Source organism: Schistocerca cancellata, chromosome 5, assembly GCF_023864275.1.
Source record: "Schistocerca cancellata isolate TAMUIC-IGC-003103 chromosome 5, iqSchCanc2.1, whole genome shotgun sequence".
In the NCBI taxonomy this organism is placed as follows: Eukaryota; Metazoa; Arthropoda; class Insecta; order Orthoptera; family Acrididae; genus Schistocerca; species Schistocerca cancellata.
This window is the reverse complement of record NC_064630.1, coordinates 838,781,932-838,796,600: the sequence shown is the minus strand read 5'-3', so window position 1 is coordinate 838,796,600 and position 14,669 is coordinate 838,781,932. Positions and strand designations below refer to the sequence as shown.

The following is a 14,669-nucleotide window of genomic DNA, read 5'->3' as shown; positions in this document are numbered from 1 at the left end:
TGTTAGCCCTTGTTAGAAATTGAACTCACTTTTGTGTGTGTGTGGGAGGGGGGGGGGGGGTGTTAAAACACATTTTGAATGACACTAGTTTTTGAAGCTTTAATAGAAAAGTGTAGCTTTAAATGAAGTGTCAAATATACAATATTTTTACCTTTCCACAAAATCATCTTTTTGACAAATTTGTATACTACTGGAAAATAGAAGGTGAATGAAATTTTGTATTCCACATCCATGTGCTACTGAGCCATTGTGTATTAAGTTTCATGTTCAGCATGTGTTTATTCTATGACATATAAGAATACGAAATTTACTTTTTTTCATGCTGCAGTTTTTGTGCCCAACTTTGATTCAAACTAATAGCATTATTAGCCTATGTTGGATAATGAAATGCCTTTTTTTATTTTTTTGAGGTTAAAATTGTCTATTTAATAACCTCTGGTGGGGAAGTTTTATAGAACATTGCCCTTTTTTTTTTCCTCCCCCTCTACAAAATCATTGACTTTCCATGTGACTTATTCAGTATTAGAAAGTGGCATTTTACTGAAACTTTGTATTTGAGAACCTTGTATTGTTAAGTTACTACGTACCAAAGTTCACGTTCAACACACCTTTAGTTCTTGATATATAAGAAGCTAAACTTTGAAATTTTTAAAATTCTTCTTGTTATTGATCTAAAGAGTACCCATGTAGCAACACAACATTGTCTGAGATATAACAGCGCCATCACCGGAAATTCACACTCACTCTGCACGAAGTTGCACCTGGAGGCAACCAATTGACTACATCTTGGCCAGTATCGATTCAGCGAATGTTAAACTTTCCTATTGTTCGCATAAAATTTCATTGAAGTCCATGATGGCTGAGCAGGGAGGCCTAGGTGAGTTGACATGGAATGTGATCCTATATTAACACCCACTTGAGAAATATTTAGGGAAAAGGATGATTAAAGGGTAGGAATAAGTATGTCTGAAAGACATAAGTATGTCTGTAGAGATGTTGCTAAGTTGTAAACTGTTTTACTTTCTCCATCATTAAGAACTTGGTACCATTCAGTGTTTCAGGGGACTGTCACTGATATGCCATTACCAACATTTTGGACATGTTGCTAAAGCCATACTCCTTAAACAATACTTACAAATAAGTGCTTAATCACACATTGTTCTACTCATGCATAGAAAATAATCTAAAAGGTCAGTTGATAGAACTAGATCAATATGTATATGAAAACATTCATTTTACACATGTAAAAATTTTAAAACATCGAGTCTCTGTGCTCACCACTGTTTGATTTTCACGTATGGTTGAGACAGTGCTTTGTATAGTAATTATCTTTTTCCAAATGAGGTAAACAGTTATGTGATGAGGAAGGTTTTGGGACTTGCATTTGTTTTGTTTGAACAGTCCTCATGATTTGCAGCATTTTGTACAATTTTTAGTTTATCCTCACAATATACATGTTTGAGTCCCTGTAATTCTTTCCTTTGAGTTTTTATATCATGCTTATAGTTGATGCTCAATGTTCATCCTTTTTACTGCATATGTAAGAAGTATATCTTCTACAGAAAGATGTCAGATTAATTTTGCAACACAGATTGTTATTTTTAATTTTGTGCAGTTTCAGTATGTGCATGTTTATTTTTTATCATTCTTTTCTTAAAATAGCATTTGGTATCTTTGTAATTATTAATCTCATTCAGCAATTTACATTAGTTTGTGCTTGCATGTAACAGATTTTTATTTTTTCTAATGGCTGTGTACTACACTCTTCTTTTTATTTGGGATTCAGCTATATTTTATTTGTTACAGGTGCATGAGAAATGGGTAGAAAAGTTTGAAAAGGAAGCACACAATCTTATTTCCAAATTACAGTCACAAAAGCAAGATCTAGGTCCCGATTTTGGATCGAGGAACCATTCATCGATGTTCATAGAATTAGAAAAACAAAACTCACAATTGACAGCCCTTGTGTCTCATTACAAGAACATAATTGACGATACAGTAAGTTTGTAAACTTATTCCAGGGACATCAATAATCACAGTTGACAATTAAGTTTTTTTCGTGGTTACGTTGCATAATTTGTTGTGTAATTTTATTTTTAGTTCTGGTGTTACATACTTTTAAGTTGGAGTTTACAGGCCTGTTGCTAGTATGATATCATGAATAAGAGAAAAGATGCACAAGTGTGCATCTACACACATCATCTCACATAAAACTTCTCATGTTTCTGTCAGTACCCGTGTGTGTCAGTATGTAAATCCATTTCCTAGCTCATAAAGTTGCTCTTCATTACATTGTAATATGCCCTTCATGGAGGTACCATTTCTCTTGTTTTGCCTTATTGTCCTTAAACTAAAGATATATAGTGGAAAGACAGAAGCCATTCTCTTATCTGAGGCTGCTAGCAAGTAGTGATCACTATCACATCACGTATACACTGAGGTGACAAAGGTCGTGGGAACCTCCTAACATCATGTCAGACCCCCTTTTGGCCAGTATAGTGCAGAAACTCCACATGGCATGGGCTCAGCAAGCGATTGGAAGTCCCCTGCAGATATATTGAGCCTTGCTGCCTCTATAGCCATCCATAATTGTGAAAGTGTTACCATTTTTAGGTCCATGGTTTCATGGACACTTTTGGCATCATTAGTACTGACCTTTGCAACATAAATCATTTTACCTTGGAACTGATTTCATTGCTAATTCTATTTGAGATCATTTATAACAATTGTCCCTGTGTATCTGAATTTAGTAGTATGTTACAGATGCTGAAAACAGTCAAATTTATATTCATATTAATGAGCTTGTCCCATCTTGCTTTAGTATAAATCAGGGCTTCACAACATACGTGCTCGCGGAGCAAGCTGTGAGCAGCAAGGCGCGAGCACGGAGCAGCGCGAGGACGCTACCCCTGCTACCGGACCGGACCAGAGCGGAGAGGGGGGAGAGTCACGCGGGGCACACGACAGCTGCCGCCAGTCGATGTAAATCCGCGGCCACCTGCAGGGATATCACTCACAAATTATTACTGCGACAAATGAAACGTATAAAGGAGAATGTACACGTGCCACATAATTTTATTAGCTTAGTGTATGCCTCTACATTCGTATTAATTTGTGAACTGTTACACAATAAAAGGTGTCACTGAAGTGTGGGATTCTCGGTTATCTTGTACTTTTTGCCCTTTACAATTACATCTACGTTCGGCGTAATTGTTCTTTTGCATTGTAGTTGGAGCATGCAGTTTAAATTTCGATCAGACAATGCGTTTCTCAGGCGCGTCTTGTTACATTTCATTGCAGAGAACAGTTGTTCACAAACATACGTGGAACCGAACATTGATATAATTGTAGCCGCCAGTTTGTGCAAACGAGGAAATCTATCCTGAGGGAAGTGACTGTAGAATTCCAAAATGTTTTTCTTGTTCTGAAATTTGTCTCTGTATTCTCTGTCACACTGCAGGTCAATAATTTATAGTTGCAGCTCAGGACGAATCTCTTCATTATTCGCCGAATACGGAGAGGAGAACAGTTCAAAATCACTGTCTAGTGCTGTCAGATCTTGAAAGCGTTGATCAAATTGTTCCTTAAGGGCGACTAAACTATGTGAATAACATTCACAGTCTTTGTGAACATCTTGCATGGATAATAATTTAGGAAAATGAGCTAGATTTCCTGTTTCCAGCTGACTCGCCCAAAGTGTCAATTTCATTTTAAAAGCTCGTATTCGATCTATGAAATGAGTAATTAGCAGAGTAGTGAAATGTTCAAAGCATTCAGATGGCTAGTTAAATCTGCTAAGAACGCGAGATCACATTTCCATGAAGGCTCTTTCAATTCAGGAACACACATGTTAATTATTTCCATGAACATATTTATCTTATCTAATAGGCAAAAAAAATCGATTTAATAATTCGCCACGACTAAGCCAGCGGACCTTGCTGTATTAAGGCAGGCTACCATACTGGCTTTCTACATCCTCAAGAAAGCTTTTAAATTGCCTGTGTTGTAGCCCATATTTCCGTATATAATTGGTTGTACGAACAACAACACTCATCACATTTTTTAGAGCGATAGTCTTTGCACATAATTTTTCCTGGTGGATCACACAGTGAACGCCCCTTATTTCATTTGGCACGGTCAGTTTTTGCATTTTCTCCTTCAACAGCGCAACGAAACCTGATTTTTTTTCCTGTCATTGCTGGTGCACCATCTGTAGACACCGAAACTAAAGAATTCCACGACAATCCTATATTTTCAACTCTTTCTTCAACACTACTTAAAATATCACTTCCGGTTGTAGTGTTCTTCATGGCTACTACATCGAGGAGCTCCTCCCTCACCTGAAGATCTCTATTAACACCTCTAATAAATATGGCAAGCTGTGCTGTTCCAGTGATATAAACACTTTCGTCCAGAGCTAGAGAATATACCATAAAATCTTAACAGATATTTGCAAGCTGGCTCTGGACGTCATCTGCCATGTCCTGTATGTGACACACAATGGTCATGTTAGATAATGGCACAATCCGAAACTGTTCAACTTGAGATGGACACAAATGTTCCGCTACAACTACCAAACATTCTTTTATTAAATCGCCATCAGTGAAGGGGCGCAGGGCTTTTGCTAAAAGCAAAGCAGTTTTGTAACTCACTCTGAGAGCTGCCTCAGTTGATTTTTCTTCGTCATCCAGATCTTCTTCGGATAGCTTCCTTTTAAGTTTAATAACTTCCTGTGCACGATCTGGTCCATCACATTTTCCACTTCTGTGGTCTTTCGCGTGGTACGACATATAATGTCGCTGCAAATTAAATTTCCTAAAAGAATTCAGCGTTTTGTGACATACTAAACATTTTGCAACACCATCTTTTTCTGTAAACTGATACAATTCATCCCAATGGGGGTTGAACTGCGAAAGCATGGTTGGGGGTTACACAACGGCGACTTGACATGATTCTTAACCAGCGAAGTGACTGTTATCTGAGCTGATCGTAGTACTTTAAACGTTACACAGTCGGCGCGGATTCAATAGGCACGCTGCGGCCCTATTCATACGTGCACGCGCATTTCCCCTCCCTCCCTACTATGCGACCTTGCACCTGCTCGCGAGCACGTGCCTGAGCAGACGCGAGTACTCGCGCTCAAAACTGGCCAGTTGTTAAGCCCTGGTAAAAATAATCATTCACTTTGCCAAATAGAAATAGTCTTGAAAATGGCTGTGACTTTGGTAGGATATACTAGTGACAATGTCTTCTTCTTTTTTTTCAATATTGCCTTAATTAATTGGTATTAAAGTGTCACAAAAACTGTAGTGAATTATTTGGATTACGTGCATATCATTCAATACTTTTGTGACTCATTTCTGATTTCTTGTATATCTGGGAAATACATGTTGTGAAGGATAAAAAATGGAGTCCTCATTAGTGACTGTGACAGAATTTGTAATCAATCAAAAATCTGAAACAGAATAACAATATGAATTAGAATAGTCTTATACTCACCATATTTAGTATGCATTAGGTGGCAGAGAGGCACAATTAAAAATACTGTCTTGGGAAATACAACCTTTGACAATAAAGTTCAGTAAATGAAGTCTGAACAGTCGATCGGGCAATACTGGCGACTCACAATGCTGCACCTGCATAGTGCCAGTGTTGACAACCGCCCCCCCCCCCCCCCCCCCCCCTCCCCCGACCGTAGTTCAGTAGCATCATGTGTGGTCTGTGTTAGACCTGTTGGATGAAGTGCTTGTTTAGTGCGCTAGTTCTGAACTGAGAACAGGGCCATGAACGAGCAAAGGATCAATTTAAAATTTTGTTTTAAGCTTGGTAAGGCACTGAAAGAAAAGCTTGCAATGCTGGTATGTGTTTATGGGGATCGAGCACTGTCCATGAAGTGTGTGTGTGAGTGATTCGCCCATTTTCAAGGAGGCCGGGAAAGTATTTCTGACAATCCCCGTAGTGGATGATTGGCAATCGCTGTCAGTGATGAAAACATTGAGTAAGTGAGCACATTAATCACAAACGACCAGGATGAAATGCAGATAAACTGTGAATCCAAGCGACAAATCCTTACCCAGGAGTCAGGGAAGAGGGAAACGTGTTGTCATCTTGTGCCACATCACTTGACTGACGATCAGAAGCAGGCACATTTAGAGGTTTCACAGCATTCTGTCAAAACGGTGGATGCGACACCCAATTTCTTGATCTGAGGATGAAACCTGGTGTTTCCAGTATGACCCTGAAACAAAACGGCAAAGCGTGGAATGGTGTTCTCAGACATCCCCTCAATGAAAAAAGGTAAGAGCCAAAAAATCACGCATCACAACAATGCTCATCACCTTTTTTGATAGGCCAAGGCATTGTCCACAAGGAATTTCTACATGAGGGAACGACGTCGAACGCTGCTCGGTATGTTGAAATTTTGGCCCGTTCCACACAGTATAGGACCCCAGTACTACAACAAGGTTCCTGGTTTTTGTTCACGACTGTTGCCCACACACAGCCAATATCATCAAACAGTTTCTGGCTAAAAAGGGGATGGTGTAACTTGAATATCCACCATACTCCCCAGATCTCAATCCTCCAAACTTCTTCCTATTCCCTTGACTCAAGCTCACTTTGAAAGGAAAGAGATTTTACAATATTCCTGACATCCAACAAAACGTGACGCAACTTTTGAATGCCATCCTAAAGGAAGACTCCGTACAAAGTTTCCGCGGGGCATGTAACGCAGAGCTCAGCAGTGCAAAGTTTTGGGAGGTGACTATTTCGAAGGACAGTAAGGTAATTGTAGTTCATAGTTCATGTATGTTAATGTTCACACACACACACACACACACACATATTTCTGCTTTGAAGAACTTTATGAACAAGGGACACAGGATTTTATATTGCAGAAGGGATGATTTCTAGAAGCAGGAAAACTTGCATATAGGTTTCTTCCTCAAGATTTGAGTACCGTTGACAAGTAAACTGACCATGTTCTGCCACCCCCTAGATACTTTAAGTGCAGCCTATGGCTTTTCCTTCAGTGCTCTTGATGAGTTTACTTGAGTGTCTTTTCTGTCTCCTCAACATGAACGATGCGTGCTGTTATGTGCACTTCATGAATATTCTGCAATTCACCTTACAACAACTTTAAGGAGTATTATAGGGAGGGTTGCTTCAGACTCCCATTGAGCTCCATCAACACCCAATTAATTGACTCCCAATTCATTTACATGCTGCATATACTGGAAATGATGACATGGATATTATTAGATGCTCATAATAATGTGATTCAGCAGTGTGCAAAGTTAGGCACAAAAGTTGCTTGCATATGCAGGACTGTAAAATGCATCTTGTGGAAATTGGATCTCTGTAAGGGTTCATAGGAGTTTCTAATCTGAGCCCTATAGGATAACATTCAGCAATGCAGTTTCTTGGTGCAATGCCAACTTCCTGTAAGTGGCTGTAGGTACAAGAGTTTTGTCTTTGTGTAGCAAGGTACTGTCTTAAAAGTTGTGTACAAGAGTTATTGTTTTGGGAGCCACTTGCACCGTAGGTAAAGATCGCAATCTACCACAGCAACATAAGTGCTCGAAAGTTGGCATTTATGTGCATATGCAAGTTTGGTTTCAAACTGTTTAATGGCACGGCCAAACATTTCTAAGGTGCAGCCTGGTAGCTCGTATCATTAAACATAGTCAGAATATACCAAGGGTGATGACTTTTGCAGTATTGTTGGATGTAGCTTTACAATAACGATAGGAATCTGAAAGACAACTGCTAAATAATGGAGATTTTTAAGCCTTAGGTGCTGTTCACCCTTTAGATAATTCAACATCTCAAATTTAAGGAGGACTTTGCTCAGCCTCAAAGAGTTGGTTTGGGTATTCTTCAAAGTATCACTGAAACCACTGCTTTCCTGGACTGCATGTTTACTCAACATGTCATCTGTTGAACATGCTGGGCACATTGTCAGTTGACAACTTGTTATTTGTGGGTTTCCACCAACTACTGTTTTGAACTCAGAAACATAATTGGACCCTATTTTATCCCATGCACCAATTTTGAAGTTCTAAAACAGCACTTAAGACTTCAGACCATGAGCAACCTTCAAATATGTGCAGTTATGTAATCACCATTTTTTGTGTTATTGTATATCTAACCTGTGATATAATTTGCATGCTAGCCCTGTGTACTACCCTTCGTGGTATTCCATTTGTGGTAAATATCAGTGTACATTGGACACAATTTTCAGCTGTATTGTGTTGTATTGCTAATATTTCCTTATTTTCATCCCATAATATTTCCAATACTTCTGTAGTTGTTGCAATGTTTTGCTTGTTGTTGATAGGAAGGAATGCTTAACAAACTTCAAAAGCATGTAGAACAAGAAGAAGCACGATGGAGACAGCAGATTCAGCAGAAAGAAACTGAATTGGACCAACTTCGTGAAGAACGAGATAGGTTACTAGCATTCAAGGAAAATGCTTCCGGACCAGAAGAGGTACCATCTCAAATTTAATTTCATGAATTTTTGCAATGTCGGGAATTCTCTCTCTCTCTCTCTCTCTCTCTTTTGCAAGCTTCTGATTCAATATTTTCGCAAGGGAAGAGTTAGCTTTTCTAGAGGGTTTAAATTTTTGCATATATCCATTCTTAATATGTTATTCCCGCACATAGTGTCAGTTGTTTACTGTTTGTTATCCACAATAGTTATTTAATTGTATTTCATAGTAATCATAGCCTGCTTGCCAAAAATGAGCTATTAAGTAGCACACAGAAAATAGAGAAAGTTAAGTAGAACTTCCTGCAAAATACACAGGCATTCACTGTTGTGCGTTGTTGTTTGTATTGTCAGTGGGAGGAAAGTAAAATTAATTAATGGTAAAAAAAATGGTCCATTTCTCCATTGCTTGCCTGTTTTAATTTTCATGTTGTTATCAGTTGAAATATGCAGAAATTGGACAAAATGAAAATGCTTTCATGATAGAAAGAGCAATTCCTTATCACCAAAGTATTGACATTTTTTGAAAGACAATCCCCTAATAACCTCTGAAATTGTTTTATACATCTAGAAAAGTCCTTGCTGGTATTGGGATTCATTCTTCATAAATTATTAAGGGCAGAGGAGAATTATGGAGCAGGAAAGTTGCTGCTGGTTAGGTTGAAAAAAAGGTGTGTTCATTTGGGGAAAGAATTTAACTTCCTCAGGATCATCTTAAAATCAAGTTTCTTGTAATCCTATGGTGTGAGTGTGCACAATCAAACAGCACACGGTTTGAGTGCCTCTACAGCTAGCCTGCAGAAGTTGTACTTACAACCTTGACAGACAGCACAAGAAGTGCTATGCGTATTCACACTAGCCCTTTGCCTCACTTATGTTCGCTTGCTTATTGTATATTGATGCTTTCTATAGTTAAGAGACTCTGTACTGTTGTATACTTTATTCAAAGTTATTATGACTCTCTTAATGTGGAAGCACAAATAAAACTGGATTGGTGTTACTTCTGACATTGTGTTTGTGCAATGTTTCAACATGCTTGATGACAAGTGTGGTATTCTACTCCATGTTTCATTATTTTGGTTCACTACACAATCAACATTTCAGTGGAATATTTCCTCAATCTCTTGTTCAACAACAGTGAGCTCTCGCTGTGGCACTAAACAATTTGGCAGCCTTGTTTATGCACTAGCTTCCACTGCAGTTGGCACAACCACGCCTTTTTCTCTGAATGACGATTCTGTGAAAGATTGGGATGCGTATGAAAAACACTTTTGGCAACATTTTTGAGCTTTGTGAGTTGCCAACACCAACTTTTGTAAATCTTTATTTTTGTCATAATTTCTCCTTGTATTTACCACCTTTTGTACCAGCCAGCTCCTCTTCCTGCATCTGCCAGTCTCTTTGTTAACAGAAAGTGTCAGTTGCTCTCTAATTATTATTGCAAATGTACTCGCATTGTAGTTGCTTGTGTTGAGTTCTACTGTCATCAAAAGTGGCCATAGCAGTCGTATAGAGCTCAGTCAGTGGAACTTTGTGGGCTTACCCATCATTGCCAGTTTGTTTTGAGGGCCATTGGGACTTGTATGCTGATAGGATGATTCATGATGCTGCAAGACACCATATCCCTGGTAGGGAATTTTATGAACATGCTTTCAGAGTGAAGCTCCTTCTCTCACAGATGGTCTGAACATTGCTCAGTCTTTTGAAGTATCTAGGGCAGCAGGAAATAAGATAGAAGCGTGATGTGAAGTAGCCACCGTTATTTACTTTTTCTCCTCTACAGTCACTGTCGGTTAACTCACAGGGAAGATGACATCACAGGTGTGCAACTACAGCCTCCATACCACATAGGGCAACAGCAGCAGCAGCAGCAGCAGCAGTCAACGTCACAACCATTGCATGCTCGTCTGCCATCATGCCCATATTGTTTTATTTCAACATGAGCAGGCTGTATGCCCCAGGCCTTGGACAACATGCAACCACTGGTGTGTGTGTGTGTGTGTGTGTGTGTGTGTGTGCGTGCGTGCGTGTGTGTGTGTGTGTGTGTGTGTTTTTAAGAAGGGGGGGGGGGGGGTTGGGTGGGCTGGACATATCGCATCTGAGCGCACCTCTCAGCCTCTTTCAGTAGACGCAAACGTGAATGTGGACAGTATTTCCCAAGTGATGGTAGCCCCAGACAAACTCCACATTGAAGTATATATGATGGAAAAGATGTTAAAAATGCAAATGAACATGGGTGCTGCAGTGACTTTATTAAATCCTCAGACCTATGTGCATCTTGGATCACTGGCTTTGTTGATTGGGGAGCTACAACAGACACAAATATCTATATTTGGAAAGTTTCCTACTTTCATCACATATAAAGCAATTGTTCAGCCTTTAACCTTTCTGGTAGTGGGTGATGGGAACAGTGAAAACGTATTTGGGATTGAAGCTTTCAAACTGTTTGGGTTCTCTATTTCGATCGGATTCAGTATTAACACACTCTGCTTACAATATTCCTCTTTGTTTTCAGAAGGTTTAGGGTGTGCTACCAATTTCGAGGCTCACATCACAATGAAGTGCCACCATTTTTTCCATGCCTGCCCAGTCCCAGTAGGTTTTTTTGGGAGCAAGTCAAATTAAAACTATATCGACTTATGCCTTGGGTGTTACCACATGTCTAGTCTAGTGAGTAGTCTACTCCGTTGGTAATTGTCAAAAAATCTCATGGCAATCTTTGGCTCTATGGTGATTTTAAAGTGTCCTTAAATTCACAGTCTATTGTTGATGCCATCCCTTACTCCGTCTGGATGAACTCTTAGCATGCTTTTCCAAATGCTAATATGTTTCCAAATAGACTTGTCAGAAGACTACTTACAGCTCTCTCTAGATGATGATTCTCAGTGTGTCCTTGCAGTGAATACCTCCTTCAGGTTATATCAATACCAGCACCTGCCATTGGGTATGGCTTATGCCCCTGCCATTTTCCAACAATTTTTGGAGCAACTCGTCGCATTTGTGCTGGTGTGCATTAACTACTTGGATGATATTGTGGTCTCAGGTTCCACAACATATAAACATTTGTGGACCCTCTATGCCTTATTCACAGTGCTACGGGCTGCCAGTTTGACAGGTAACTTGGACAAATCACAGTGCCCCCCCCCCCCCCCCTCCCCAGCAGTCTGTAGTCTACCTCAGTTCTGAAATCTCACATGCTGGTGTCAGGCCTTTACACGACCATGTTGATGCCATTACAGTTTTCTACATCCTACCAGGGTCAAAGGGTTGCAAGCCTTTCTCAGAAAGATTACACACTACTGTAAATTGCTTCCTGGTGCAGTCACATTGGCCCAGCCACTCTTACATAAAAATTTCCCTTTTTACTGGTTGTCCTCCTGTGAGTATGCTTATACCTAATTATGGCCAAATTTACACTTTGCACCTTTCTTGGTAACTTTCCAGCCAAGCCAAGATCTTGTTTTGACCATAAATACCTCCCAGTATGGCCTTAGGGCCAATCTCTCACACAAATGTGCGGTCAGTTTCGAACGCCCTTTTGCATCAGTTTCCAAAATCTCTCAGGTGCAACAGCACTTCCTGCAATAGAAGAAGCATCTCCAAAAATGTCATGTTTTCCTACATGATTCTAAGTTTTTTGATTGCTGATGATAAACCTCTGGTTTCTCTTTTCAGTCCTTCAGCATCTTCGCCAGACAAAGCAACCCATCACTTGCAATGCTGGGCTCTGTTTTTGTCACACTATAATTATGAGATTATTATACGACTCACAGCACAACAATAATGCAGATGCCCTTTCTTGATTGCGGAATGGCCCTGATACAGCATTCGATCATGAACTGTTGTGTTTCAATTTAGATGTAACTGCCCAAAATACAGTGGACGTTTTTCCCATTATGAGTTCTGTGATTTCAACAGCTGTAATGCCAATCTTGTCTGCTGTCAAGTTGTTCAGTATGTCCAGCATGGCTGAGCATCGGATCCATTGTGTAATTATTATGCTCTTTGCCACCACCTCTCAGTTCCTGATTGTGTTTTACTGTTGGCTACTGAGAAGTCAACACCCAGGGTTGTGATCCCACCCACATTGCAGCAGGCCGCCATGCGCTTTCTCCAGCTAGACTGTTGGGGGTCTTTTTGTGCTCAATTTCTGGCCTGCCACCGCGTGTTTTGGCTGGATATTGAAAACGAGATCACACATGTGCATAGTGCGCCACCCATCAAGTGGCACCACTGTTGTCTCTTTACATGTGCAGCCCTGCCCCCCCCCCCACCCTCCTATCTACCCCCCCCCCCCCCCCCCCCCCCCCCGTCCTCCTCCTCCGCCTCCTCCTCCGGACCATGGGAGTGTATTCATTCTGATTTTGAGAGTTTGTTTCTTAACTTACTTTGGCTTCTAGTAGTTGACACTTTCTCAAAATTTCTGTAAGTGGTTTGTTACCCATCGACATCCACAGGGACTACAGTTGTGACGTTCTCAATGTTTTTCTGTTAGAAGTATTGTCATATATGCTTGTGATGGATGACGACTCACAGTCCAAGATTTTGAGGATTTTTGTGCAGAGTGGCACCCCTCCTTTACATCCTCAGACCAATGGAGAGGAGGAGCGGCTGTTTCATGGCCGCCAGCCCTCTACACAGCTTCATCTCCTGGCTGACACCCAGTCACTCACTGGCCCCCACTTCACAATGATTCCATCTGGGCTGTGCCGTCTAGGCCCATGGGTTTGGCCAGGCCCCAGGTGGATACCAGTGGTCATCCGTCACAACTGAGGTCATCGCCTCCGATGGCATGGACACGACATTGTGACCAGCTCCATCTTCGCTTGGCCAACCACGCATCAGAGAGCCCTCCCGGCTCGTGGGCACCTCCATCGTCTGCGCTAGCCCTCACAGTGAGGACCGTGCCTTGTTCAGCTCCTGTGGCACCTTCACCGCAAGTGCTCCCTTACAGCCTCTTGCATGGCAGTGGAACCAAGCCTCTCTGTGCTCGTGCCATTTCAGACCGTATTCTCCTGTGTCAGCACATGACACCTGTTTCAGCAGTTGTCACCTGTTGGTGAAGATACGGGCTTCGCCACAGTGAACACTTTTCCCCAAGGGGGAAGAAATATTGTAACCTTATAGTGTGAGCATGCATAATCAAAGAGTGCACAGTAGAAATGCCTCCACAGCTACCCTAGCGTAGAGAGGTGACCCTCACAACCTGGATAGACAGCATGCTGAGCCTTCGGGCTCAGTTATTTTTGCTTGTTTATTGTATGCTCACCTAAGTGACTGTATATTGATGTGTTCTGTAGTTATGATACTGTACTGTATGTATTTAATTCAGTATTATTGTTAATCTTTTCATGTGGAAGCAGAATAAAACTTGTTTGGCGCTAAATCTGGTATTGTGTGTGTACAGTGTCACAATGATGTTATTGTTGGGAAATGTAATCTTGTAGTGAACATGATTGCATAAAATTAGAAACACTCTCCTAAAATTAAAATCAGAACAAGCCAACTGCCAAAGTACTGCACAGAGCACGAGTTTTTAACTTCGTGTGTTAACAGTATTAGGTGCTTTGTCCTGATGATTACCCCAGCACACTATAACTGCAGTCTACAAATAACTGTGAAGTGCTCATACAGTTGTACCAGGGTTTCTTTAAATTTCATTTGCATACGTAGTGTAGCAAGAATGCTTAAACGTCTCTGTCCACTCTGTACTTGGTCAGATCTCGTCTTAGTGGCAACAGTCTTCTGTAACTGTGACTTTTATTAGTGTACTTCTGTAATTCTTTTTAATAGTCTGTTAATTGGTCCTCAAAACTTATCTTGGTTTTTAGATTACACTACATGTATTTTCGATAATTGGCTTCTGTCCTTCGTATGCAATTTCATAATAATAATAATAATAATAATAATAATAATAATAATAATAATAATAATAATATATTTTTGCTAGAGTATAGTAAATAGCATGTCATTCCATTGGCAGTAAGCATGACTAAACACAGAACGAACATTCTGCCATTTTGAGAACTTCACACTTACAATTTTACTGCATTCAAGCATAAACTGTCATGTAAAGTCAATAATATGAATATAGAAGAAATATAGTTGTATTAATAATGAAACATCCCATATATTGTGTAGCTGAAGGAAAATCAATAATTTTAACTTTGTAAGGACG

The 14,669-nt window shown here is 40.2% G+C and overlaps 1 protein-coding gene across 7 annotated transcripts in view; it reads left to right on the top strand.

Moving 5' to 3' along the window:
* Positions 1-14,669, top strand: part of LOC126187364 (kinectin) — a 369,916-nt gene that overhangs the window by 316,120 nt on the left and 39,127 nt on the right. For all 7 annotated transcript variants that reach the window (XM_049928406.1, XM_049928403.1, XM_049928402.1 and 4 more), the window contains 2 exons: positions 1,807-1,998; positions 8,339-8,491. In XM_049928406.1, the coding sequence (XP_049784363.1) occupies positions 1,807-1,998; positions 8,339-8,491 (345 nt within the window). The remainder of the gene's footprint in view (positions 1-1,806; positions 1,999-8,338; positions 8,492-14,669) is intronic.